We start from the raw sequence: 22,253 nt of genomic DNA, 5'->3' as shown, positions 1-22,253 counted from the left end.
AGTCCAGTCCTGTTCACTCCTCAGCAATTTCAGCAATAACGCTTATCTGCCTTCGAAGGAATTCGCAATATTACGTCGTGAACAACTGAAATTCTGCAGAAAATCGGACGAGATCGTCCCTAGTTGGATGCTGTTTGCAGAGATGGTGCTGTTCGGGAAACTGTAATCCCACCCCGTCCAGCCAGATCGTTATTCAACGAAGGTTATCAGACGAGAGATGGTGCTCGTGGAAATTTCAAATAATTTTATCATGAAATTCCCGCGCCATACCATGCCACATTTCATGGAAGCTTTCATATCTGCTCCCTCCAGTCCGATGTGTAACGCGAAAAGCAAGTCATAAGCAGATATTTCCTCGCCAATCATCGCGCATTCACCATGGCAATCCACATCATTTCGAAATTTTTTTGTAAGTCCCAACACCCCCAAAAAATATTTTTACTAATTCTTTCCAGTCTTCCTGGTGTTGGGCTTCGCCGTGGGCTCTTCGGTGATCCAGCGGCGGGACAAAGAGTGGAAGTCTTTGCTTGACGACATGATGAGGAAAGACATGGAGCTGGACCAGTCCAGCACCAGAAAAGCTTCCGAAAACCTTCTAATCACCCTGGTATCATCTCTTCTTTACATTTACTTGATTTTGACGGTGTACTACCTCATGCTGCTCGACACCCAGGACCCCTTCGCACGTGTGATTTCCTGCTTTGCGAAATTTATGATTGTGCTTACGTCGATGGTCCACCTGACTACCAAGTATTTGCTTCCGAGGAGAGAAATGTTCGGGATGATCAATCGGCTTACAATTTGTCTCTTCATTTTATCGGTAAAAGCCCTTCATTATTTTGCGATTTTTTTTTTATTTTTTAAAAGACTTTACAGATTCTCCACTTGGGTGCCTGCCTGTACCTTAACTACTTTACCTTCCCGAACATTCCGGAAATAATTAGAAAATACTGGAGAAAATTCCGCGCCTTGCTTGAAAAGAAAACTCCACAACCTCCGCAAATTGAACTCGAACTTCAGGACACACCCGTTTAATTTTGTTATTTTTTAAGACAGTTTTATATTATTACTTACGTACTTATAAATGTGATAAAATTATATGAAATATACTATTACAATTAGTATTCCAGTTGTATTCCAAAAATAAATAAATAAAATATTTTTAAATATAAAATTCGTCTTATTGCCCTTTTCACAAATCATGCTTATAAATAAGAAAATACGGAAATTTATTAAAGACAATGTGTCTACTATTTTAACCAGAACACGGATTAAATAGAAATGAACGAAATATTTAATACGCTAAGTAGCGTTGTTTATTTGAAGCCACACTTTGGCCCTTTTATAAAAAAACTACAAAAAATATGTAATAAATGTAAAAAAAATTATTACTACAATTTTAAATTCAAACGAGAGTGCGCGCATACTTGCGCACAGAAATGTCGTTGTTGATTGGTTAATAGTAAAAAGCTGTGATTGATAAGTTTCTGACGTCACAATTTGTTTTGAAATTCGGTCGCTGTTATCTTATATAGAAAAAATAAAGGGGTTTTCTTAATTTTTCAGATAAATCAGTCTAGCATTCGAATTTTAAAGAATAATCAGTTTCTTCGATTTGTAATTTATTTAATTTATCAGTCATCACTGTACGCCCAAAGGAAATTTTTCAATAAACTGTCTGGAGACGTAATATTATTACGTAACATTTTTCCTTTCTGGTAGACTAGTAGAGTATTGTCTTACTTAATCAAACAATAACAGCGATAAAGCAAAGGAATGCCATGTATCACAATTCCAAGACGGGTTACTAATTCATTTTTGCAATATTGAGTTACAAGTTTTTTGACTTTTATCAAAAAATTAATCAAATAATTCAAACCCCACCGAAAAATCCAGGCAATAAAGCTATCGTAATTTACTATGGCCTTTGGTGTCGTGATTCCAAGACTGATTATTAATTATTTTTCTAAATATTTTTGTACAAATTTTCGATTTTTATCGCAAAAAAACTAAATGACCCAAACCCCGCCTAAAAATAAAGACAATAAAGCTGGAAATATTTATTATCGCCTTTGGTACATTTTTTAATTTTGTATCAAAATATTTCTCGAGTTCAAAGTTCAAGTTCAAAGTCTTTTTCCACCTTACTAGCAACACCTTTTTTTACCATCTTTGTCTTATGCATATAAGACTGTCCTGTCTTAGCCAATCACATGACACGGCCCCCACCTAATGAGAGGAGTCCACCCCGGCAAAGTTTTGTTAGAGTTTCAGTTGCAAAAAAGATGTTCCCGTTCGAATTCAAATTCAAGTATTCCCAAAATAAATCGGGTAAGTGTTGATTTTCCAAAATTTTTACATTACATGCAACGCGATCGTTCTTAAATCTAATTTATTCCGACTTTTGTAAACTTGAGATATGTGAAAAAGCCCAAAAATAAATGACGCGTATTGTACCGTTTTTTTCAATGTTTTTGGTAAAACAGGATTGTGCAAAACATTATTTTGAAACAATGGTTTTATAATTTATTTAAATCGGCTAGAATACCCAAAAATGTGTTACTAATAATTAATTTTCAAAAATATCATGTTTAAAAATTAAAAATTGTAAAAATTTATTCCTATTTTTACTTTTATTAATTTATTAATTATTTATTTATTTATTTTATATTTTATATTAATTATTTATAAATAGAAATTATTAATTTATATTTATTTATTAGTTTTATATTTATATTAATTATTTATTAATTTATTTATTTATTTACCTTTATTTTTATCTTTACCAAGACTTAAAATTTTTATTGCAAAATATTTTCCTCACACACTGACGGGCACGTCACAAATAATTCCACAGAAATCATCGTTTGCTTCTTTTTATTCTTCTCTATACTAGAATTTTTTGGAATAAAAAAATAATTCCCGTAGAAGTATCAATATTGCAATGTTCGCCAATTTTTAGTTTTAGTTTTAAAAATTAATTTATTCTAAATATTATAACTACAATTATTAATTTTTCCAAAAAAAAACGACAGTGTAGATTCTAATTAGTTGTGTGACAGTACTACTTTTCTAGGATTTTTATTATTTGTGTAATAAATTAAAAGAAAGTGTGTTTTCATCAAATTAATCAAATTATTTCGAAAATAATGCAGAATCGACCATTTTATGTGCACCTAAGGCGAAATCTCAAGACCTAAATAAACCGGTTTGCTCGTGTCTGATTTGTCGCGGGAATGAGTAATTGACCAATAAAAATATACAAATCACCTCCTACTTGTTTATCAGGTGCACAAAAAACTGCAAGACGATTGAAGCGCTTGTCATTGGATATGGGAGGGATATCGCACTCCCAACTGTAAAACAGACCAATTATAAGGCGACTGAAACTGAGCAAAAAACTGTTGTTTGATTATTTTGTAAATGTCGGCCAAACCACCTGGAATTTCGCTGTTTTCTAAGACAACTTCAAGTTTTCACTTGATTACAATTGTTTACGTGATCAGGGATAAAAAATTGAATAATTAAATGTGTCATTTATTTTTTCACTTAACCCCGAGCAAATAAAATTTGAAAATGGTCGTTTTGTCACGAAGAACTCATTCCAATTTTGTCAATTTCCAGCCAAAGAGCTTCGGCTCTCTGACTACAAATCCCGAGTTTTCACTGGGGTTCAGTACCTAACTATGATCCTAGTCGTTTCTTCTTCATTTTTCACGGGGTAAGTAATTTAAAAAAATAGTGTAGAAAGTAGTAATATTTTCGATTAAGCGTCGCCCGCCCGGACATGTCTTGGAAAATCTCCCAACACTGCGAGGACCCTAAATTCAACCAACCCTTAACTCAAGTTGACAAGACATGGGCAATTGGGACAACTGTCGTCGTTAGTCTCATAATCGTGTGTCTGATGTCAACCAAGATGCTGTTTTACGGCTGGGAGAACAAGGATGTGCTGGACATAGGTACAAAAACCACACGTTTTTACAGTGCGTTAATTTTTTATTCCAGTGAACTACTTCTTTGGCATTTTGTCTTTATGGGTTGCATGTTACGCCCTGAAGAGCCTCATCGGTTACCCCATCCCGTCTTTCTTCACCAAAAATGAACTCTACGCGTTTTATTGTTGCAAACATTGTCTTCCCATCCCACAAACGAAAAAACTAACTGAACTTGACCTCGACTCCCGTGGCTCTTTTCCCTCTTTCCTGATCTGCGCCCTCTCCTACTCCTCTACTTTCCTCTTTGTAGTTTGCACTTATCTGGACGAAAATAGACGTTTTGCTGCTAAACTCCTTGCACTGTTGCTGCCTGGAGGCGTCTCGTTCATCTACTCTTGGTACCTTTGGCAAAGCAACGAGCACCATCTCCAGGACGTCGTCGGGGGTGCACTTCTTGGGTGTTTTCTTGGCGCATACATTGTGAGTTTTTTCTTTTTCCAAAACTTTAGATTAAAATGATTTTTCCAGGCAAGAGATATCTATAAACGTGACAACACATCTGCCAGATTTCAGGACGACTTCGTTACCGTGCTTATGGCAAGGGAGATCATTGCACAAGCGGAGAGGGCAAATCGAGGCGGAACGCACACGCCTAACGAATATGTCATTAATCTGTACCCGCACGAAAATGAAGCTATTGGAACTCAAAATAGCAACAATAACAATGCCGTAGTCGCCTTCAACGACGATCCACCACCGTATTCCAGTCTTAATCTCGCAGAGTAACTCCACTTTGTTATTTCATTTATTTTATTATATATCCGTATTAACATATTATATATTTATATTATATTATTGTTATTTTTATTACTACCATATTATGTTTGTGTGTTCTATTACTGTATTTTAAAAATGAATAATAAAGTATTTTTTTGAAAATTATTAGTTTTTTTTATCCCGCAATAAGCTGCGCACTGGAGTATTGTGGTTTGCAGAAGCTGCAGTAAATTTTTGAAAAATGCTATTGAAAAACGTTTCGTTCTTAGTTTATAAAGTGTATAGTCCTTTTGGGGAAAACAGTAGAATCTTATCTGTGAAAGCAGAGAAGTTCAACAATTGAAGTTTGTATTTCCTTAATAGTGAGTGACAGGTCCTCAGCTTGAAACAATTGGGTTTGGAACAATGCTTCTGAGAGAAATATTTCATAATCATCTCCAACTCGAGTCGCTTCTTTGCATTATAATTGCTTTGAGAATTTTTCTTAAGCCACGCAATTATTCGTTGGAAAAATGCTTTTCGAACTGAGCTTTTTTCCATTTTTGGTCGTTGGAGGCGGATGCATTAGACATAAGTCAGTGTCAGATAATTAGAGCGAGCCATAATATTTAAATATATGACTAGTCGCGCTGCAGAAATCATTTCCCGGTTAGGTACATCCTCTGAGGGCGACGGGAAAGGAAGTGGCAATGGCAGGATACATGTCACATGACCGGATACCTGTAAATGACTAGGGGCGCATGCATTATTTGCAACAATTCCAGTATGCTTTAAAAATTTTACCGGAATTTTTTCACGAAAAAATATTGCGAGGTCTAGAGGCAATTTAGAATTTTAAGAGCGACGGAAAATGTCAATGTTTATTATGCTCCAGGAAAAATGACTTACCCTCGCGTGGAATATGTTTTATTTAAAGTGCCAAGCCATTCAAGGCAATTGGAGTTTATATAATAAGTCAGTAAACAATATGAAAATAAAATTAGCCAATTATTCAAATTGGTAAATTGGATCTCGCCTACAAATCCTATAGAAATGAGCATCAACTGGACCTGCATGCGTAAAACCGGGGGAAAACCCGATTTTTTCGAGTGTGGGCCAATTAACAAAAAATGCGCAAATTTTGAATGTTCCTTTGCAAGTTGGTAAAATATTTGAAGAGTTTGTTGAAAATATCCCTTTAGCCCCTCTCCCACGCAAGATGGCAACGTGATTGGTGGATAACGTCGCTGATTAGGGCTTCCAACAGGCTGTCGATGTAGCGCGTAGCAGGAGTCAGTGGTCCAGAGTGCTTCAAGAAGACCACTCTTCGGTGTTTGGTGTCGCGTTTCCGCGTAGTGCAGTGTTTGTGAATTTACACACCACGTGGATTACATCGGTAAATATTGCGTAATGTGAGCCACCCTCCTTAATTATAAATGAGAGAAGATTCCCGAAAACAGCCACTTTTCGAATATTTAACGCAGGGATTAACGCGCCAAAAGCAGAAGTGAATTCTTAATCAAAAGTAAACATCGCTTCATTGGCATTTTCTGGTTAATTTTTGATTTCCCTTGTTTCTTGTTAAGACGCACAAGTTCCTGTTGGTCAACAATTCTCATTAGGGTTTTAATGATTTAGAACTTTGGAATATTGTTTTCCTTAAGAATGCTTTACTTTGCTCCGGGTTTAATTCAAAATAAATTATGAACAACTAATTGTATAAAGGAGATTGCGTTGATCATTCCAGGAGTTCCAATAAATATTTAGTTTTCATTTGTGAATAAGGCTTTTCGATAAATATCCTCTGCAGCCGTGTAAAATAATAAAGCTTTCGCGACTCGTTTTGATTCTATGAATTAAAAAGTGTCGGTTTAATAATTGACGCAAGCCCCCTATTAAAACAATCTGTCTGTGAGACCCCCACAATATCACATTTATTTCAATTTCGCTATCATGATTTACAAGGGAACGAACACTAGATGAGCAAGCTTATGGCATTGGCGGAAATACCCAGTTATATAATATTGGTGCCCTAGATATAGTATGCATAATACAAACTTACGAACGTTGTGGCTATTATTAATCCAAGCGGTGCTATATTTACAAACGAATTTTTTCGGAAAAATAGTAAAACAATTTTTTGGCGAAATTGCTTGAAAATCGCTAAATCCGGAATCGAAGCCCGGACTCATTTCCGGCTTAATGCAGACTCCAGAAAAGCAATACTCGAAATCCGATGTTTTATCTTATTCAATAAATACGAAGCTTTTCACTTTTCAGCATCCACTGCTGCAAGAAATCGAGCGTGATAAGGGCCATAATTAAAATAGCAATTTGCTTTCAGTTCGGATATAATTATGTGGGACCGAACTGTTTCTCTGTTTCAAACGAGTTTCTCAGCTTAAACGCTTCCTCAAACGTGAAGGACAATTAATTCCCTTTTAAAGCTCCACTCTGGTACATACCGTCTTTATTTATTTTCCACAAAAAATCAACAATGCGCGAAGTCTTACTCTCAATCATATTCCCTGTCTTCGCGAAAATCATTTTCACTTACTGTCACGACTTGGCTGGAAATGAATCAATTCAACCGTCTTTCGACACTTGTCTCAAACCGGAAATTAAGCCAGCAATTGACACGCGAGACATAATCATTTTTGAAATGCGATATTGTGGTGATGTGTGGCCGAATTGTGATTGGAGTTTTGGTGGCAGGTTGGGATTTGGTCTGTAATGAGCTGACGTTTCGCAAAGTGTGAGAAGAAATACTGAGAGAATGGCCGAGAGGAAAGAAGAAGCGCAAGATTGCTTAGAAAACACCCTTAACTTAAATCGACACGAAGAAATCGAATTACAAACATTAACCGGTGTTCCGAACTCAGCGAATAAGTTACAGTCGCAGAAATATGCGAATGTACCGGAACGAGGGACGTGGGCTACAAAACTAGACTTTATTTTATCGGTAGTCGGGTTGGCTATAGGTTTAGGGAATGTTTGGCGGTTTCCTTACTTGTGTTACAAAAATGGTGGTGGTGCCTTCCTTGTACCTTACTTTATCACACTTATCCTTGCTGGTATCCCAATGTTCTTCATGGAGCTGGCACTGGGCCAAATGATGACGATCGGCGGCTTGGGCGTTTTCAAAATCGCACCAATTTTCAAAGGTAACCGCAACTGAGACGCAAACCAAAACTCGCGAGCTAAATTTCAGGAATCGGTTATGCCGCCGCGGTTATGTCCTGCTGGATGAACATCTACTACATCGTCATCCTAGCCTGGGCGATTTTCTATTTCTTCATGTCATTACGATCAGGTAACTCGCCGAAACCCCGCACCCTTAACTAAAACTAACAATTCAGATGTTCCTTGGCGCACTTGTAACAATTACTGGAACACCAAATATTGTGTTAACCCTTACGATCGTAGTTCACTAACTTGTTGGGAGCAGTACAACCCTAATAACACCTTTAGCAAAATCTGTGCTATTAACCAACACAACATATCAGTAACCGAACTAACCGACCCTGTTAAAGAATTTTGGGAGTAAGTCGCAACTGGCCCCCATTTGACACTAACACGCCGAATTTTAGACGAAGGGCTCTGCAAATTTCCGAAGGCATTGAGCACGTGGGCTCAATTCGGTGGGAATTGGCCGGGACTTTGCTTTTAGTCTGGATCGTTTGCTACTTCTGTATTTGGAAAGGCGTCAAATGGACCGGGAAAGTGGTCTACTTCACCGCTCTTTTCCCGTACGTCCTTCTCACCATTTTACTGATCCGAGGTGTTACCTTGCCGGGCGCCATGGAAGGCATCAAGTTCTACGTGATGCCCAACATCGCAAAACTGAAGGAGTCCGAAGTCTGGATCGATGCAGTCACCCAAATTTTCTTCTCTTACGGTTTAGGTTTAGGGACGTTGGTGGCTTTGGGCAGTTATAACAAGTTCACCAACAATGTATATAAGTAAATCCGCCGGTTTCTAGTCGCTCTGACATTACTAAATCCACTTTCCAGGGATGCTTTAATCGTGTGTTGTGTTAACTCAAGCACGAGCATGTTCGCCGGCTTTGTCATATTTTCAGTGGTGGGCTTCATGGCGCACGAACAGCAAAAGCCGGTGGCAGAAGTCGCTGCTTCAGGTACACGCAACCACCAAAGTTATGTATCTTAGGTGCGGTTTTCAGGACCTGGACTGGCCTTCCTGGCGTACCCTTCCGCAGTTTTGCAACTCCCGGGATCACCACTGTGGGCTTGCTTGTTCTTCTTTATGATCCTTCTGATAGGTTTGGACTCGCAATTTTGTACGATGGAAGGCTTCGTCACTGCCATCATCGACGAGTGGCCGCATCTTCTCCGCAAAAGAAAAGAAGTCTTCATTGCGATCGTCTGCGCATTGTCATACCTCGTCGGATTATCGTGCATTTCCGAGGTACGACTACAGCGAAATTAATTCGAATAAAAGTGTTTCTTTAGGGTGGCATGTACGTGTTCCAAATTTTGGATTCGTACGCCGTCAGCGGCTTCTGCCTCCTGTTCTTGATTTTCTTCGAATGTATCGCGATTTCGTGGGCTTTCGGCGTGAACCGATTCTACGACGGAATTAAGGAAATGATCGGCTATTACCCGATCAGTTGGTGGAAGTTTTGTTGGACCATTACTACACCAGTGATCTGCATTGTACGTTCTTTGAAACCAAGTCATGTTTGGCTCAAAATTTTTTCCAGGGCGTATTTATTTTCAATATAATCCAGTGGACACCGGTCAAGTATTTGAATTACGAATTTCCGCTATGGGCTCATCTCTTTGGTTGGTTTACTGCGCTTACTTCCATGCTATGCATACCGGGATACATGGTTTGGCTCTGGATGGTTACTCCAGGAGATAGAGAAACGGTGAGTGGATTTTTGGAAATACGTTGATTTTTGAGTTTGGTTTTAGAAAATTCGGCTTCTTGTAAGAATAGAGGATGATGTCCCCACTGTTCGAGCGAAAATGCAGTTGGAAACATCGTCAGTGGCAGTATAATTTTTTTACCGAACTTTCAGACGTTTTTTTACCGTGTCACATCTCGTCTTCCACTCAAATTTTCATTAGTGTTCAGACAGCTTTGTAATTAAGCAACTAGCATGTTTTTATCTAATTGTACTGTTGTATTTGTAAGTTTGTATACTTCATACAATTAGTATGAACTTTATCGAGAGTACCGCGTACAAAATTCTTGTACAATAACTTTAATTACGTCATCTGATGTTTAAATGTTAAAGTAAATTGGGATTAAGTCCCTTATTATACAATTAGCTTCATATTGTCATTGTTTAATTTATTAACTTTTTAATATAAGAGTAGGCCCTAAGGAAATGTAGTGTTTAACGCATATTTAACTTGACTAATAATGTACAATAATATTTGTTGTAAAGATATATGTCGCTTCTTCAAAATACAACAAGTTTTGGAAACTTGCTTTTATTGAAGGCTCCCTTAACAAATTCAAGTCTGGCGCTGCTTGAAATGCGCAGTCTGAGACGCAACAACCGCATAAAAATCGAACATAACCCCACTCAAACCCAAATCCTACCTTTGAAAATGTTCTTATGATAAATTTTACATACTTAATACACTTATTGAAACATATCCGTTAAATCATGAAAGTTTGTTAAGTAAATACAACGTGCCTTTAATGAATGTGTTTAGACGGGTCTTAAAAAATCAGGAAAAAATTCATTTATTATGGATAGGAAAATGATATATGCCTTCCGAGGCTGGATAGCCTTCGTTGCATTTATGGATCTCGGCACAGCTGTGCGGAGCTACATCGAAAAACGATCTTTCCTAAGCAAAACCTTCTCAGAGACAGATTTTGTTGATGGTAGGTGGTGGTCAGGTCAGACTAGAATAACTTTTTTGTTGTAGAGGAATACACTACCTCGAGGATTTTGGGGGTTTATTCAATTCTAAAAGCTCTAGCTTTAATTCATTGTACGCTCTACATACATTACAAACCGTAAAAGCGCCCCATACTGTTATAATTCACTGTTTTTGCATTTTAGGGTTGTCAGTATGGGGATCTTTTCGCTCCTCGTGACAATCGTAATGTATCTCACAGAAACGCTGTATTTTCGTGCAGCGACGCTGAATTTTTACGTCGTTTTCCCGTGTGTCTTAAATTGTAAGTATGAACCCCCACGGGAGCAAAACTCATTCGGAAATCTCTAGGTGTCACACTTGGGGGACTAATCTATTTGCCAAAAAGATTGAGAATTTGGGATCCTTCCCTTGATTGTGATGACGAAAATGTCCAGTTGCTTAAGCAAGCAGGAGCCATGAAGAGGCGGCGCCACGTTCGCAAAAACAACTAATTTTTTCTCAAATATAATGCCAAAGATGAGCTAGTCATTTTATACAGTTTTTTATTTATTTTTGTAGATATTGTAAAGGGTAGGATTTTTAACTTGTTGACGCTTTTGCATTTCACATAGGGCTGTTCAGGTTGAATAAAGCAGTTTTAAGCGAACGACCGCACATTGACTTAAACCCCTCAAACCGCAATTGCTGGCATGAAATGGCAAAAATTCCAGATAATTTAATTTGTTCTACTGATGAAAATCCAGCCAATCAGTACACAACTCAGCCCAGAACGCTCCACAACTCGCTCCCCGTCCTTTTCTCTTGCTAATATGAGTTTAACGACGTAGGTCGTTACCACACCGCTTGCTTCTTACCTGCATATTCAAACGCTTAAAACTATTCGGCTGCCTGGTCCGGTAATTATTTTTGTTAGTGTATCGTTCCTAAGTGTTTGACGAAAACCTCGCAAAATGACCACAGCCATTCCACCACGTAAGTATCGAATATCTTAAATATTTTTGGCGGGTTTTTCTGAGTCGGGACTCAAGGCCGCATATTTCGGAGGGTGGCCCTCACTGACCTGACCAGTCAGAACTTACCCTCGCCCGGCGTCACGACTCCTACACGTGGTTTTCATTCAGTTTAATTATAGATAATTTTTTTTGTTTGTATGCAGTTTAATGAAGGAAAATTGTTGATCGAAATCACGCTACTTATCGCTTTGGAAAAATCACCCATTTATGTTTAAATACGTAAGGTTATCTACAATTTTTAATTTAGGGAAAATTTTGCGCCGTCATGATTGGTGCCCACACCGAAAATCATTGCCCGATTTTTAAACGTTGACGCAATGTAAATAATTGAGCATCATAAACAACTAATAAAAACAAAAGAGCCGCGATGCACATGTTGCAAATTGTTTATTAATCGGAATTATGTAACTGTGGCTCCGTATGACATAATTAAATATTGTTCGCTATAATCCGAGATTGTTTTCATGCTATAATTAAGTTCTTTATCGATCGCGCCGCGCCTAATCAATGCTTATTTAATCAGTACATTCGGAATTATCATAGAAAAGGCTTATTTTTAGTAGCTTGATGAATAAAAATGAGAAAAGCGTAATGTATTTCTTTCCCCACGCGAGATGGAATTGGCGGGAACTTTCGTACAAGTCTCGTATTTAATAATTATTTAACAACCTTGAAAATGTGTGTTATTGAAATACGAATGAAAGTCATCTAATCGTGTATTTTAGTTCTGTCAGTAATCTCGCCGCAAACAGATCACATCTTATTAGAATGCCGCTGCTAAAAATAGACGACGATGGTAAATTGTGGCGAAGAATTCGTAAAAATGGTAAATCGTTTTTCCAGATGCTGCCAATTCAGAGGTTTGTTTGGCCCTTTACCGGAAGTCTCTCAAATCCAAAGAAATGGACCACGGAGGGACCCACTTCGATGGGCACCACCCCCACGTCTTTATAACCCTCGGAGCTTCGGTAAGTCGCTCAAAACCTCAAAAAACGTCAAGTCTCATTGACCGATCAATAGGGAGACTTAGCCCGGAAGAAAATCTACCCCACGTTGTGGTGGCTGTACCGGGACAACCTCCTGCCGGTCAATACAGTATTCTTCGGCTACGCCCGAAGCAAGACGTCAGTCCAGGAAATCAAGGAAAAATGCAAGCCATACATGAAGGTAATTATCCATGACTCATCTCCAATTACTGGATGCACTTTATGACATTGTGAAGGTGAGGCACGGAGAGGAAGAGCGCTTTGAGGACTTCTGGAAGTTGCACTATTACGTCGCTGGGTCGTACGACTCCAGGACCGACTTCGAGCGCCTCAACCAGGAGCTGTGCCCCTTTGAGAAAGGGCCGGCCGCCAACAGGGTCTTCTACTTGGCGCTGCCGCCGTCGGTGTTTGAGACCGTAACCGTTCATATCCGAAATTCGTGCATGGCCCCAAAGTAAGTCGCGCGAGCGCCCGACCTTGCTCTAGTTTCCACTTTGCAGAGGCTGGACAAGGATCATTATTGAGAAACCGTTCGGTCGCGATTTCGACTCCTCGCAAAAACTGTCGAACCACTTGGGCTCTCTCTTCACCGAGCAGCAAATCTACCGGATAGACCACTATCTGGGCAAGGAAATGGTGCAAAACCTCATGACCCTGAGGTAGATTTTCCCCGGATTAAGCCAATCGTGACTTTACATCCGTAGGTTCGGCAATCGCATTTTCAACCCGACCTGGAACCGCGACAACATCGCCTCGATCCAGATCAGTTTCAAGGAACCCTTTGGCACGCAAGGCCGCGGGGGGTATTTCGACGAGTTCGGTATTATCCGGGACATCATGCAAAACCACCTCCTCCAAATACTGACGCTTGCCGCGATGGAGAAACCGGCGTCAGTCCACCCTGACGATATAAGAAACGAGAAAGTGAAAGTCTTGCGCTGCATCAAAGTGATTGAGAAAAAGGACGTGGTTCTGGGCCAGTACGTCGGGGACCCCAACGGGGAGGGCGAAGCCAAACTGGGCTATCTGGACGACCCGACCGTCCCCAACGATTCAGTGACCCCCACCTACGCCTTGGCCGCGCTCCATATCAACAACGAGCGCTGGGACGGGGTCCCCTTCATTCTTAAATGTGGCAAAGGTAGCCGGTCTTGCGCCATAATCACGCAACTAATCGCCTAACTCTAGCTTTGAATGAACGGAAGGCCGAAGTCCGCATCCAATTCAAGGACGTTCCTGGGGACATCTTCGACGGAAAGCCGAAACGTAACGAACTGGTCATCAGGGTGCAGCCTGGCGAAGCCTTGTATGTGAAATTGATGGTGAAAACGCCGGGCATGGCCTTCGATATGGAGGAGACGGAACTCGATCTGACTTACGGACACAGATACGCGGTAGGTCCGTGCAACAATTGACAAAAAGTTAGTTTTTGTCTGTTTAGAATGTTAAATTGCCCGACGCTTACGAACGGTTGATTTTGGACGTATTCTGCGGCTCGCAAATGCATTTCGTCCGCTCGGACGAGCTAAGCGAGGCTTGGAGGATCTTCACTCCACTTTTGCACCAAATTGAAAGCGAGAGAGTTAAACCAATCCCCTACGTGTAAGTGTGTTATCTAAATTTGTCCCAGAACATTTACAATTTGTGTTAGGTATGGGAGCCGTGGGCCTAAGGAGGCCGACGAAATGTTGCTAAACAACAACTTCACTTACACAGGCTCGTACAAATGGCCCGCCCCCAAAATGTGATCCATGACGCGACACCATTTCAGTTTACATTCCAGGAAATGTATAATGGTTGAGGAGTATATTTTTGTATTTTAATTTAAACTGTAACTTATATGGCAATAAAAGTGGTAATCGTATTGAACTTGTTGTTTTATTTAAACTTGATTAATCCAAACAAAGTACAAGACTTAATAAATACAATCTTAGTTGAAGTCTATTTACATATCATACAATTAAATAAGGTACAAACGTGACTCAAACTCGATTCTGCAAAACAAAAAAAAATAAATTAAAAAAGGATTGAAGGCGCATCGCGAACTTACAACCACACAGATGAAAACGTCACGTGTAGCAAGAAAATTAGTTTGTTAGAAAGGGTTAGAATGACATTGCACAACTTATTATTAGTCAACATAAATGTTAGCAAGCACCACAACCAAAATAAAAAAAATAATTACCAAGGTCTAATATCGGCTTGTAAGATGTGGTCGATAATTCTCTGGACGACGTCCGTACTCCTAGCGGAACCACCCAAATCTGCAAACAAGCAAAAACACAGTTACATCATTCCATGCCTTTAAATTTCACTCCCCGGTTTTAGAAAAAGCGTAAAACAAATGACACGCATATTTCAAAAATAATATGATAAACAAAAAACAACAATACGTAATTTTGTATAGCCTCGTTGTTCTAAAAAGTTTTGGTAGAACTGCTAATGAGCATTACCAGGAGTGTGGATTTTATCCTCGCAGATGGTTTTCTCGATGGCGCGCTGGATAAGTTCAGCGTGTTGTACATGTCCCAGATGGTTTAACATATCAACTGAGGCACTCAGCATGGCGATAGGGTTGGCGATATTTTTTCCGGCAATTGCCGTCCCTGTATTTCTAGTGCCAGGCTCGAAAATTGCATACTAAAACGAAAATGCCAAAGAAATTGATTAAAACACTAAGAAAAAAAATTACATGATCACCGTAATTTTTACCAGATAAGAGACCAGCGCCTCCTATCAATCCACAAACTACGTTAGAGACTATACTTCCGTACAAATTAGTCATGATCATTACGTCGAACTGGTGTGGCTTTGATACCAGTTGCATGCAACAATTATCGATAATCATGTCATTGTGCTCAATTTCTGGGTAATCCTTAGCGACCCGTCTTGACGTTTCTAAGAAAAGACCATCTGAAAGTTTCCTGAAGGAAAAATCAGTAGTCGAAGACACAATTTCGCGTTTTTCTTACATAATGTTGGCTTTGTGTATTGTTGTAACTCTTTTACGCCCGTTTTTTTTGGCATATTCAAAGGCGAACCGCGCGACTCTATCTGAGTTTGACTCCGTCACGACTTTCATACTTTCAACAACGCCATCAACGCTCTGAAATTTAAAAGAAGCTACTTATTCGAAAATATAGTTTCAGAAAATATTGCCACATTATAGTGAAATTTTCTAGATTAATCACGGAAGCTGACTGGAATTACCTCGTGCTCCAGCATGGCATACTCTCCCTCAGTATTTTGTCTGATGATGACAATGTCGATATCTTTTTGTCTCGCAGGAACTCCCGGATATGACTTACAGTGTAAAATATTTACGTATAAATCTAGTTCGTTTCTGATGGCCACATTTCTGGAAACGACACTCGCGCTCTCGCTTTTGGTTTCAATATTGCCTAAAAAAAATACTCCAGAAACTGGTCATTGCCATCCGTGCAAACCTTTGATGGCAACGCCGTTTCGCTTGATTGAAGTTAAGGCATAGTCAAGATCACTGTTTTCATCCCCGATATCCACGACTTCAAAATCAACAGGGGCTCCTGCATACTTGAAAACCTCTTTAACGTATCCCATCAATTCGGGGCCAATTCCGCCCCCTGGCAACATCGTGACGTGGTGGCGGCCCCCGTACATAGCAACTGGGATAGCTTCCTAAAGCTTCCTGAAGGACTTTTGCCAAAAAATGATTGGGAGAACTTACCACTTTTTTAATAAGGGGGGTTTTGTGCTGAATTTCAAACGCTGACATTGTTGATTGGTTCTAAAATTTCGTCAATATTTATTTTAAAGGTTATGCAACAGAGGCTGTGCTTACTCTTAAAACGAGCTTTCCTAGGTCGAAGGGCTTTTTCAGTAATACTCTCGATGCCATTTTGGTGTTTATGTGGCTTAAAGACTGCGGTAATACTACAAAATTTATTCAAAAATAGAAACTGAGATGAATATAAACTTCGATCTTAACAAGATGGCGCAGAAGTCATGACACGAACAGTAGCGCCACGCTGGGGGTGCACAAAGTACAAAAAATGGAAAATTTAGTCGCGGATGTTCCATTGATAACAGTTATCGCAACCTTATTTAATGATAATTTTTTTTATTGGCCGCCAATCACCTATTTAACATACTTACTTGTTATTTAAGCCCAAAAAATGCATTATTTTTATTGAGTACTTACACTATCCTTAAGGATAGATTTTATTTCGATAATTAAACACCTCCCCTTTTAAGTCAGTGTGCGGTAAAAATATTGCTTCAAAATGTATTCGAGCGGCCAATGGGGGCAATAAAACTTTGAAAAAACACCGCACCGTTTGCAAAAATTCAGTATTTAGGTGCCGCACGTCTCGCTTAATTGAGACTTTTTGTCGTTAAATTGAATTTTCTTGAACCATTTTCAAAATAACAATTCGCAAATTTAAAAAAAAAGCGCACGCATGCGCATTAATTGTCAACTGACCATTGGCGCATTCGCCAGTTTCAATTCAATTAATGTTCGGAATTGGTCCAATCACTGTTTGTTTTGTTGATTTTTTCTCGGAAAACAGACTGTATATACGTAATCCATTCATTAATGAGATAGAGAGAAAGCTAAACACCATTTTTCAAGCAAAAAAGTACGTACTGGAAATGCGTTTTTGAGTTAAATTTGGGTGAAAATTGTTTGCCGCGTTTCAAAGAACGACTATTTAAGCTTCCGATCGTGTTTTTTTTTATAGGATTTGATGGTTAGCGCATGAAATAAAACACAGATTATAAAAACCGCAGTGTGTATTTAAAAGAAGCTTAAGAGTTTTGCAGAATTACAGAAATATTACATATAAACAAAAATACTGGCTATCAATTTATAAAATAGGATTGTGACAGTGGTTGATACGTATACTCTGCAGGACACCATCTCAATATTACCAGTAGTGAGTGTATAATCTAAAATAAAAGTGTAAAATCAATTATGACACACCTAAATTAACTAACACAAAAAATATAAAGAGGAAGAAGTAAAACCGATCAACAAGAACACATTTTCCCATTTCTCTGGGCAGACGGCTCCTTTGATATCGAAAATTTGTCTTCGTCTTTCAGTGAATCTACGTTCAGTAAAGTGTCGTTTTCAAGTATCTGTAAACAATTATTTAAGTTATTTCATTAACAAGGTACATTTGCACCTTTGCGACCAAGGCATTAGCTGCTTCATCTATATTTATGTTATCTTTCGCTGAAGTTTCAAACCACGTTGTGAACCCATTTTCCTTGCAGTATTCGTCCATTTTATTGGGATGGTTGACCAAGCCTTCCTTTTGTTGATCGCACTAAGAAAATACGACAGTAAACATTTTGTTAACAAACTGAATATATTAAACCTTGTTCGCGAGAAGTACACAAGGAATTGGAGACCCATCGGACAATTGCACTTTCGAGTCCAAGTCAGATTTCCACTTTGCCACTGACTCGAAAGTATTAGTTCTAGTGACATCGAAGACGATGAAAGCTCCTACAGCTTCTTTGTAATAAACTCTAGTCATATTACCATACCGTTCCTGTCCTACAATCAAATATTTTACAACTTATTTACATCGCTCTATTGATTACCTGCTATATCCCACAACTGCAGCCTTATAAGAGTATTGTCATCCCAGTTGAGTACCTTTAATGCAAAATCCACACCAATTGTTGCTCTGTAATGTTGTGTAAAGAAGCGGTGAACATAGCGCTTGATTATGGACGTTTTCCCAGCCCCCAGATCGCCGATCACCAGTATTTTGTACAAATGGTCCTTACGTTCAGTTGTTTTATTTGCATAGGACTAAAAATAATTACACATATTTCATTCGTTTCCCAAAACAGCTCAACATAAAATATAAAATACTGCATAATTATTACAAATTCAAAAAACGTGAATTTTTAGTCACATTGTTGACGAAAATCTATTTTTATTTTTTTATTTTGTTTAATGTTTCTACACAGTTGGGTACACTTTTCGTGATTTCTTTCAGAGAATCTATTAATTTGTCGGATTCTATCCACAATATTCTATTCCCATAAACGATACTGCTTGGTTTTTTAAGAAGTTGTTTTATTGGCTGCCAAAGTCCTTGCTGCACGATATCAACTTTCCTGTGATATTAGTTACAAACATTTTTGTTAATCCGCCACAGCCTATTTACTTTCATAAAAATAGTTATAATGGTTTTTATATAAATTCTTGTGACTTAATTTTTGTTTTATCTGAGGTGTTTGTTTCAGCGTTAGGAAACAGCGTTTTTCCTTCTTGATGAATGAATTGTGTTAATGTGTGATTACTGATTAGACACGTCGTTATGTCTTATCTTGTTTGTCTAGGAATAAATCTGTGTGTATCTGATATGGTCTTGTTTGTGTAGAGAAAATATCAATGAAACTATTACCACAGTAGCTGCGGGATCGAAAATAAGGTCACCATAGGCAGGCATATCTTTCAACGTTTCCAAAGACTTGGTTCTTTCGGGCACTTCAACACAGACGCGATTTTGGCTGCTTTCGGCTTTCACACCCGAATTGTCTGCACTTTTGGCCAGAGTTTCGGCACTTTTCCACGATTCAGAGAGATTGCTTTCCGACACGGACTTCGCAAACATTAAACTATCGTCGCCTTCAGGAGTCTGCCGTCCTAAGGGCGACGTGGAAGTGCTGGGCAGAGATAAGCTGACGGGCCCTTCTTTCGGACTTCGCGACGGCGATTTCGATTTGAGTTTAATTTTTTTTATTAAGAGACTTGCTTTCTTGGGCTTTAAAAAATTCGACGATTTTGGCGGAATCACGACTTTTTTTGTGCGCTTCTCTTGAGTTACTTCAACAATAGTTTTATGTTCAGAGGGTACGTCGTTTTTCATTTTTGCTCTTTAAAATATTACGAGGTAAAAAGCCGATGTTAGACTGATAACAAACTGGAGGTGAAGCTAAGTGAAGGTGTGGTGGGGGCGGACCTGGAACCGCATTAGGTTTCTACCGGAGGAAATTATACTCTTCCACGAGAGTTGTTATACCTGTGTTGGAACTAATTAATTGACCAAACGCAAATAACTTAAACACCGAAAACAAATACACAACTAAAACGACTAAACATAAATATAATTACTATTAAATAACCCTTTGACTGGTATTTATGATGATATTTTATGTGGGGCAATAATTAGGCAATCAAGATTAAATATTTTAATCGTTAAATAACTATCACAATATTATTTTCATTCGATCAGGTACAGATATGGCTTCTGAGTCCTAATACTGTAATATTATAGTTGACATCATTTCAACGGCTTCCGATTAACTACCTAAGAAAATGAGTCATTCGAAATAATTATCAGTACGATAAACAAAAAGAGACATAAATAAATAAAAAAAATTTTCACTCAAAAATCAAGAATTCGTCAACATCAGATTTGCGATTTCTTACCGTTTTGAGATTGTCAACGTTATTTTTTGACTTTTTGTTGCTTTTGATGTTATTATTACTGGGTGATGGAGGAGGTGTGAAGGGTGGTAAAGCGTCATCCGTGAGAACGTCACTTTCGGTTTCGTAATTGTAGGAATCATTAGAATAGAAATATCGTTCACGTCTTTTATTACGTTCACCACGCGTGCGACGATTTAACCGTCTAACTGGCGCTTCTTCAATCATTTTTTGATTGCAATATACTAAACAAACTAACTTTATAAAAGGACAAATTCACACGACACTGTCAATTAAGTATTTAATATAGTCCGATAAATACGAGGGCCACTGACCCATAATAATTATCAGTTATCGCATTTGACTCTTAACTTTACGTCCATTTCTGCAAAATAGCTGTGGCACTGTAAATAGAACAGGAACACGGCGAAATCAACCGAAATTGTCTTAATGAAATTAATGCGCATTCAAATTTAAAAATAAAATTTATTTTTGAGTCTCACACACTAATATATAGTCGTCTTTCATTATTTCCCATGCTTTTAACTACCGACAATTAAAATTTTTATTCGTAAAATAGAGTAAAATAATTTTTCATCTTTGATCTAAGAATATTAAAATGGAAATTAATCCGATAGTGTAGCTTATTTAATTTTTGTGTTTAATACTTATGTATTAATAATTAAGGCTTTTGGATTTTTCGGGACCTGCTGTCCATATTTAAAGAAAAAATGTTTTCTGATGAGTCGGCTTTAATAGCAAAGAGAATGCGAAGAAAACAGAGCGTTATTAACATTTTTCTCTTAATTTTATTTTGTATTATGCTGAACATCTCTATCCTGAGATTAATTGGAATAAACTAAATAGGTAGATGGTATAAGTTCGCTAAGTACATCAAATTTAGAAAAAGAAGTATTTTTTAGCATACCTTTTATTCATTGTTGGATGGTCTATATGGTAATATGTTGTGCTTTTTAGAAAATTTTGAGTAACACATAATTATGACTATTATGAGTAATAATAATAATAGTTTTGAGTAGGTATTGTAATATTCAACCACCTTATCGCTTGCGCACCCTATCAGAAATATCAAGAGCGCCACTGGTATTTACTCTGTCACGTTTATGATAATAACTGATAAGGTGTAAAAAATAGAGTAGGTGTCAAAAACAAAGCAAACCACCTTAAAAATGAGGTTGCTAATGCCTCCAATAAAATAATGTAAATGTTGACTTACCATTTCAATGTGTTCGCTCTTCTCCGCGTGTTGATAAATACATTGGTTTTGGCGCCAGACACAGTAGAATCTTTCTTCTATCAATTTTTCTGACTTAAGACACTTTCGTATAGCAACAGTTTTACCTATAATCGCTGCTACCATTTAATAATCATATGTATGTTTAAAACTACACTTGTCAACGAGTTCCAATCACAACTTTAAGTCTCTTTACATTGACCGCCGATTACTGATAAGTTTGGGATAAATAAACTTCAATTTTCTGATAACACATGGTCATGGTCTGATGTTACAGAAACCTGCAATGAGATTTATTATATGAAACAAAAGGCTGGGTGCATACCATGACGAAATTGTCAACAATATACGCTTTTCTAGATATCTTACAGATAATTGTCCATGTTTTAAGGTCAAAAGCGTTTGCAACACAAAATACAAAACCAGGGAATGATAAATTGTAAATTACCATGCATCTAATAAGACAAACTTTGTACTCAAATCTGATAAAACTAGAATTTATTCCTTATCTAACAATATTTAAAGAAACCTACTAAATGTTTTTTAGTTTTCTTTAATAAATTAAAACCTTATCAATAACTTGTTGATTATAGATACAAAATATCCGTAATTTTAAATTATTATTTTTTTTTCGCGCGCAATAGTTGCTGCTCCATACACCAGTACTCATATTTCAATAAAAAAAAATTGGATAATTTAATTTAGAATTATTGCGATTTGCGGTAAGGAAACCCCAAAACACAATCTAAAAAATCAGGATCGATCAGAACCAGTCAAAATAATAGCTCTCAGACTCGGAAATTTTCGGTTTTTGACGTGCGTAATCGACATAATTTGTTTCTTACTCGTGTCTTTGTGATTGGAATCATAATATAAAAATTCTTTTCTAATAGTTCGTGGTAGACGATAGTCTGTAAGTGGTGCAAAACCGCTATGCGCTTGGTTACTAGCACTAGTTCTGGATTGGGTAGTTCAAAAAAAACTCCACGAACGCAGCCCACAAGAAAAC

General features: G+C 37.9%; 7 protein-coding genes across 13 annotated transcripts; 5 read left to right on the top strand and 2 right to left on the bottom strand.

Annotated features, from left to right (window-relative positions):
- The first annotated feature begins 271 nt into the window (after positions 1–271).
- LOC103312976 (uncharacterized) lies at positions 272–1,133 on the top strand. 2 transcript variants are annotated; one of them, XM_064359351.1, is made up of 3 exons: positions 272–409; positions 456–820; positions 877–1,133. In XM_064359351.1, the coding sequence occupies exons 1-3, from the start codon at positions 379–381 to the stop codon at positions 1,033–1,035; spliced, it is 555 nt and encodes a 184-aa protein (XP_064215421.1). In that variant the 5' UTR covers positions 272–378; the 3' UTR covers positions 1,036–1,133. The 2 variants fall into 2 exon arrangements, with proteins under 2 accessions (XP_064215421.1, XP_008193190.1); XM_008194968.3 differs by having other exon boundaries at positions 278–409; positions 868–1,133.
- Positions 1,134–2,208: 1,075 nt separating this feature from the next.
- LOC103312975 (hypothetical protein) lies at positions 2,209–4,877 on the top strand. Its single transcript, XM_008194967.3, has 5 exons — positions 2,209–2,331; positions 3,625–3,721; positions 3,772–3,962; positions 4,009–4,418; positions 4,467–4,877. Exons 1-5 carry the CDS (start codon positions 2,214–2,216, stop codon positions 4,722–4,724), a joined length of 1,074 nt encoding a protein of 357 aa, XP_008193189.3. The 5' UTR covers positions 2,209–2,213; the 3' UTR covers positions 4,725–4,877.
- Positions 4,878–5,937: 1,060 nt separating this feature from the next.
- On the top strand, positions 5,938–10,149 carry Gat (GABA transporter). Of its 2 annotated transcripts, none has more exons than XM_008195126.3 (10): positions 5,938–6,090; positions 7,410–7,858; positions 7,906–8,007; positions 8,054–8,237; positions 8,285–8,656; positions 8,708–8,832; positions 8,878–9,122; positions 9,167–9,370; positions 9,418–9,585; positions 9,632–10,149. In XM_008195126.3, exons 2-10 carry the CDS (start codon positions 7,471–7,473, stop codon positions 9,716–9,718), a joined length of 1,875 nt encoding a protein of 624 aa, XP_008193348.1. In that variant the 5' UTR covers positions 5,938–6,090; positions 7,410–7,470; the 3' UTR covers positions 9,719–10,149. The 2 variants fall into 2 exon arrangements, with proteins under 2 accessions (XP_008193348.1, XP_064215315.1); XM_064359245.1 differs by having other exon boundaries at positions 5,966–6,106.
- Positions 10,150–10,243: 94 nt separating this feature from the next.
- Positions 10,244–11,204, top strand: LOC100141768 (uncharacterized protein). The gene is made up of 4 exons (XM_001813752.4): positions 10,244–10,559; positions 10,604–10,694; positions 10,741–10,859; positions 10,907–11,204. Exons 1-4 carry the CDS (start codon positions 10,421–10,423, stop codon positions 11,047–11,049), a joined length of 492 nt encoding a protein of 163 aa, XP_001813804.2. The 5' UTR covers positions 10,244–10,420; the 3' UTR covers positions 11,050–11,204.
- Positions 11,205–11,427: 223 nt separating this feature from the next.
- Positions 11,428–14,426, top strand: Zw (Zwischenferment). 2 transcript variants are annotated; one of them, NM_001159937.1, is given in 9 exon segments: positions 11,428–11,530; positions 12,415–12,539; positions 12,592–12,738; positions 12,794–13,011; positions 13,058–13,216; positions 13,262–13,698; positions 13,746–13,951; positions 13,999–14,159; positions 14,209–14,426. In NM_001159937.1, coding segments are annotated over 9 exon segments (1,572 nt in total). In that variant the 5' UTR covers positions 11,428–11,508; the 3' UTR covers positions 14,306–14,426.
- LOC662903 (isocitrate dehydrogenase [NAD] subunit gamma, mitochondrial) lies at positions 14,417–16,572 on the bottom strand. 2 transcript variants are annotated; one of them, XM_968977.4, is made up of 9 exons: positions 16,378–16,572; positions 16,264–16,323; positions 16,004–16,214; positions 15,768–15,958; positions 15,530–15,663; positions 15,250–15,481; positions 15,011–15,197; positions 14,743–14,821; positions 14,417–14,551 (listed from the first exon to the last, which is right to left on the bottom strand). In XM_968977.4, coding segments are annotated over exons 1-9 (1,152 nt in total). In that variant the 5' UTR covers positions 16,435–16,572; the 3' UTR covers positions 14,417–14,550. The 2 variants fall into 2 exon arrangements, with proteins under 2 accessions (XP_974070.3, XP_008193347.1); XM_008195125.3 differs by lacking the exon at positions 14,417–14,551 and having other exon boundaries at positions 14,739–14,821.
- Positions 16,573–17,312: 740 nt separating this feature from the next.
- Positions 17,313–21,707, bottom strand: Rab32. Of its 3 annotated transcripts, none has more exons than XM_008195124.3 (7): positions 21,570–21,707; positions 21,227–21,525; positions 18,150–18,363; positions 17,921–18,102; positions 17,726–17,869; positions 17,535–17,678; positions 17,313–17,486 (listed from the first exon to the last, which is right to left on the bottom strand). In XM_008195124.3, the coding sequence occupies exons 2-6, from the start codon at positions 21,368–21,370 to the stop codon at positions 17,568–17,570; spliced, it is 795 nt and encodes a 264-aa protein (XP_008193346.1). In that variant the 5' UTR covers positions 21,371–21,525; positions 21,570–21,707; the 3' UTR covers positions 17,313–17,486; positions 17,535–17,567. The 3 variants fall into 3 exon arrangements, with proteins under 3 accessions (XP_008193346.1, XP_064215429.1, XP_015835245.1); XM_064359359.1 differs by lacking the exons at positions 21,227–21,525; positions 21,570–21,707 and adding exons at positions 18,965–19,870; positions 19,993–20,091; XM_015979759.2 differs by lacking the exons at positions 21,227–21,525; positions 21,570–21,707 and adding an exon at positions 19,993–20,282.
- Between the last annotated feature and the right edge of the window lie 546 nt (positions 21,708–22,253).

Source organism: Tribolium castaneum, chromosome 10 (assembly GCF_031307605.1).
Source record: "Tribolium castaneum strain GA2 chromosome 10, icTriCast1.1, whole genome shotgun sequence".
Lineage (NCBI taxonomy): Eukaryota > Metazoa > Arthropoda > Insecta > Coleoptera > Tenebrionidae > Tribolium > Tribolium castaneum.
Note: the sequence above shows the minus strand (reverse complement) of the source record. Positions and strands in the feature narration are given on the sequence as shown.

Coding starts and splice junctions, on each gene's coding strand:
- Rab32 (XM_064359359.1), bottom strand. CDS start 19,429: ATGAAAAACGACGTACCCTCTGAACATAAAACTATTGTTGAAGTAACT. Junction 18,364..18,964: donor TCGATCCCGCAGCTACTGTG/GTAATAGTTTCA, acceptor AATTATTTTTAG/TCCTATGCAAATAAAACAAC. Junction 18,103..18,149: donor GCAGTTGTGGGATATAGCAG/GTAATCAATAGA, acceptor ATTTGATTGTAG/GACAGGAACGGTATGGTAAT.
- Gat (XM_008195126.3), top strand. CDS start 7,471: ATGGCCGAGAGGAAAGAAGAAGCGCAAGATTGCTTAGAAAACACCCTT. Junction 8,008..8,053: donor CTTCATGTCATTACGATCAG/GTAACTCGCCGA, acceptor CTAACAATTCAG/ATGTTCCTTGGCGCACTTGT. Junction 9,586..9,631: donor CTCCAGGAGATAGAGAAACG/GTGAGTGGATTT, acceptor GTTTGGTTTTAG/AAAATTCGGCTTCTTGTAAG.
- LOC103312975 (XM_008194967.3), top strand. CDS start 2,214: ATGACACGGCCCCCACCTAATGAGAGGAGTCCACCCCGGCAAAGTTTT. Junction 2,332..3,624: donor GTATTCCCAAAATAAATCGG/GTAAGTGTTGAT, acceptor GTCAATTTCCAG/CCAAAGAGCTTCGGCTCTCT. Junction 3,722..3,771: donor TCTTCTTCATTTTTCACGGG/GTAAGTAATTTA, acceptor TTTTCGATTAAG/CGTCGCCCGCCCGGACATGT.
- LOC103312976 (XM_008194968.3), top strand. CDS start 379: ATGGCAATCCACATCATTTCGAAATTTTTTT. Junction 410..455: donor CATCATTTCGAAATTTTTTT/GTAAGTCCCAAC, acceptor AATTCTTTCCAG/TCTTCCTGGTGTTGGGCTTC. Junction 821..867: donor TTTGTCTCTTCATTTTATCG/GTAAAAGCCCTT, acceptor ATTTTTTAAAAG/ACTTTACAGATTCTCCACTT.
- Zw (XM_008194948.3), top strand. CDS start 12,340: ATGCCGCTGCTAAAAATAGACGACGATG. Junction 12,368..12,414: donor GCTAAAAATAGACGACGATG/GTAAATTGTGGC, acceptor TCGTTTTTCCAG/ATGCTGCCAATTCAGAGGTT. Junction 13,952..13,998: donor CTTACGGACACAGATACGCG/GTAGGTCCGTGC, acceptor TTGTCTGTTTAG/AATGTTAAATTGCCCGACGC.
- LOC100141768 (XM_001813752.4), top strand. CDS start 10,421: ATGGATAGGAAAATGATATATGCCTTCCGAGGCTGGATAGCCTTCGTT. Junction 10,560..10,603: donor AGAGACAGATTTTGTTGATG/GTAGGTGGTGGT, acceptor TTTTTGTTGTAG/AGGAATACACTACCTCGAGG. Junction 10,695..10,740: donor CTCTACATACATTACAAACC/GTAAAAGCGCCC, acceptor TTTGCATTTTAG/GGTTGTCAGTATGGGGATCT.
- LOC662903 (XM_008195125.3), bottom strand. CDS start 16,434: ATGGCATCGAGAGTATTACTGAAAAAGCCCTTCGACCTAGGAAAGCTC. Junction 16,324..16,377: donor TAGGAAAGCTCGTTTTAAGA/GTAAGCACAGCC, acceptor ACGAAATTTTAG/AACCAATCAACAATGTCAGC. Junction 15,664..15,767: donor ATGCCATGCTGGAGCACGAG/GTAATTCCAGTC, acceptor TTTAAATTTCAG/AGCGTTGATGGCGTTGTTGA.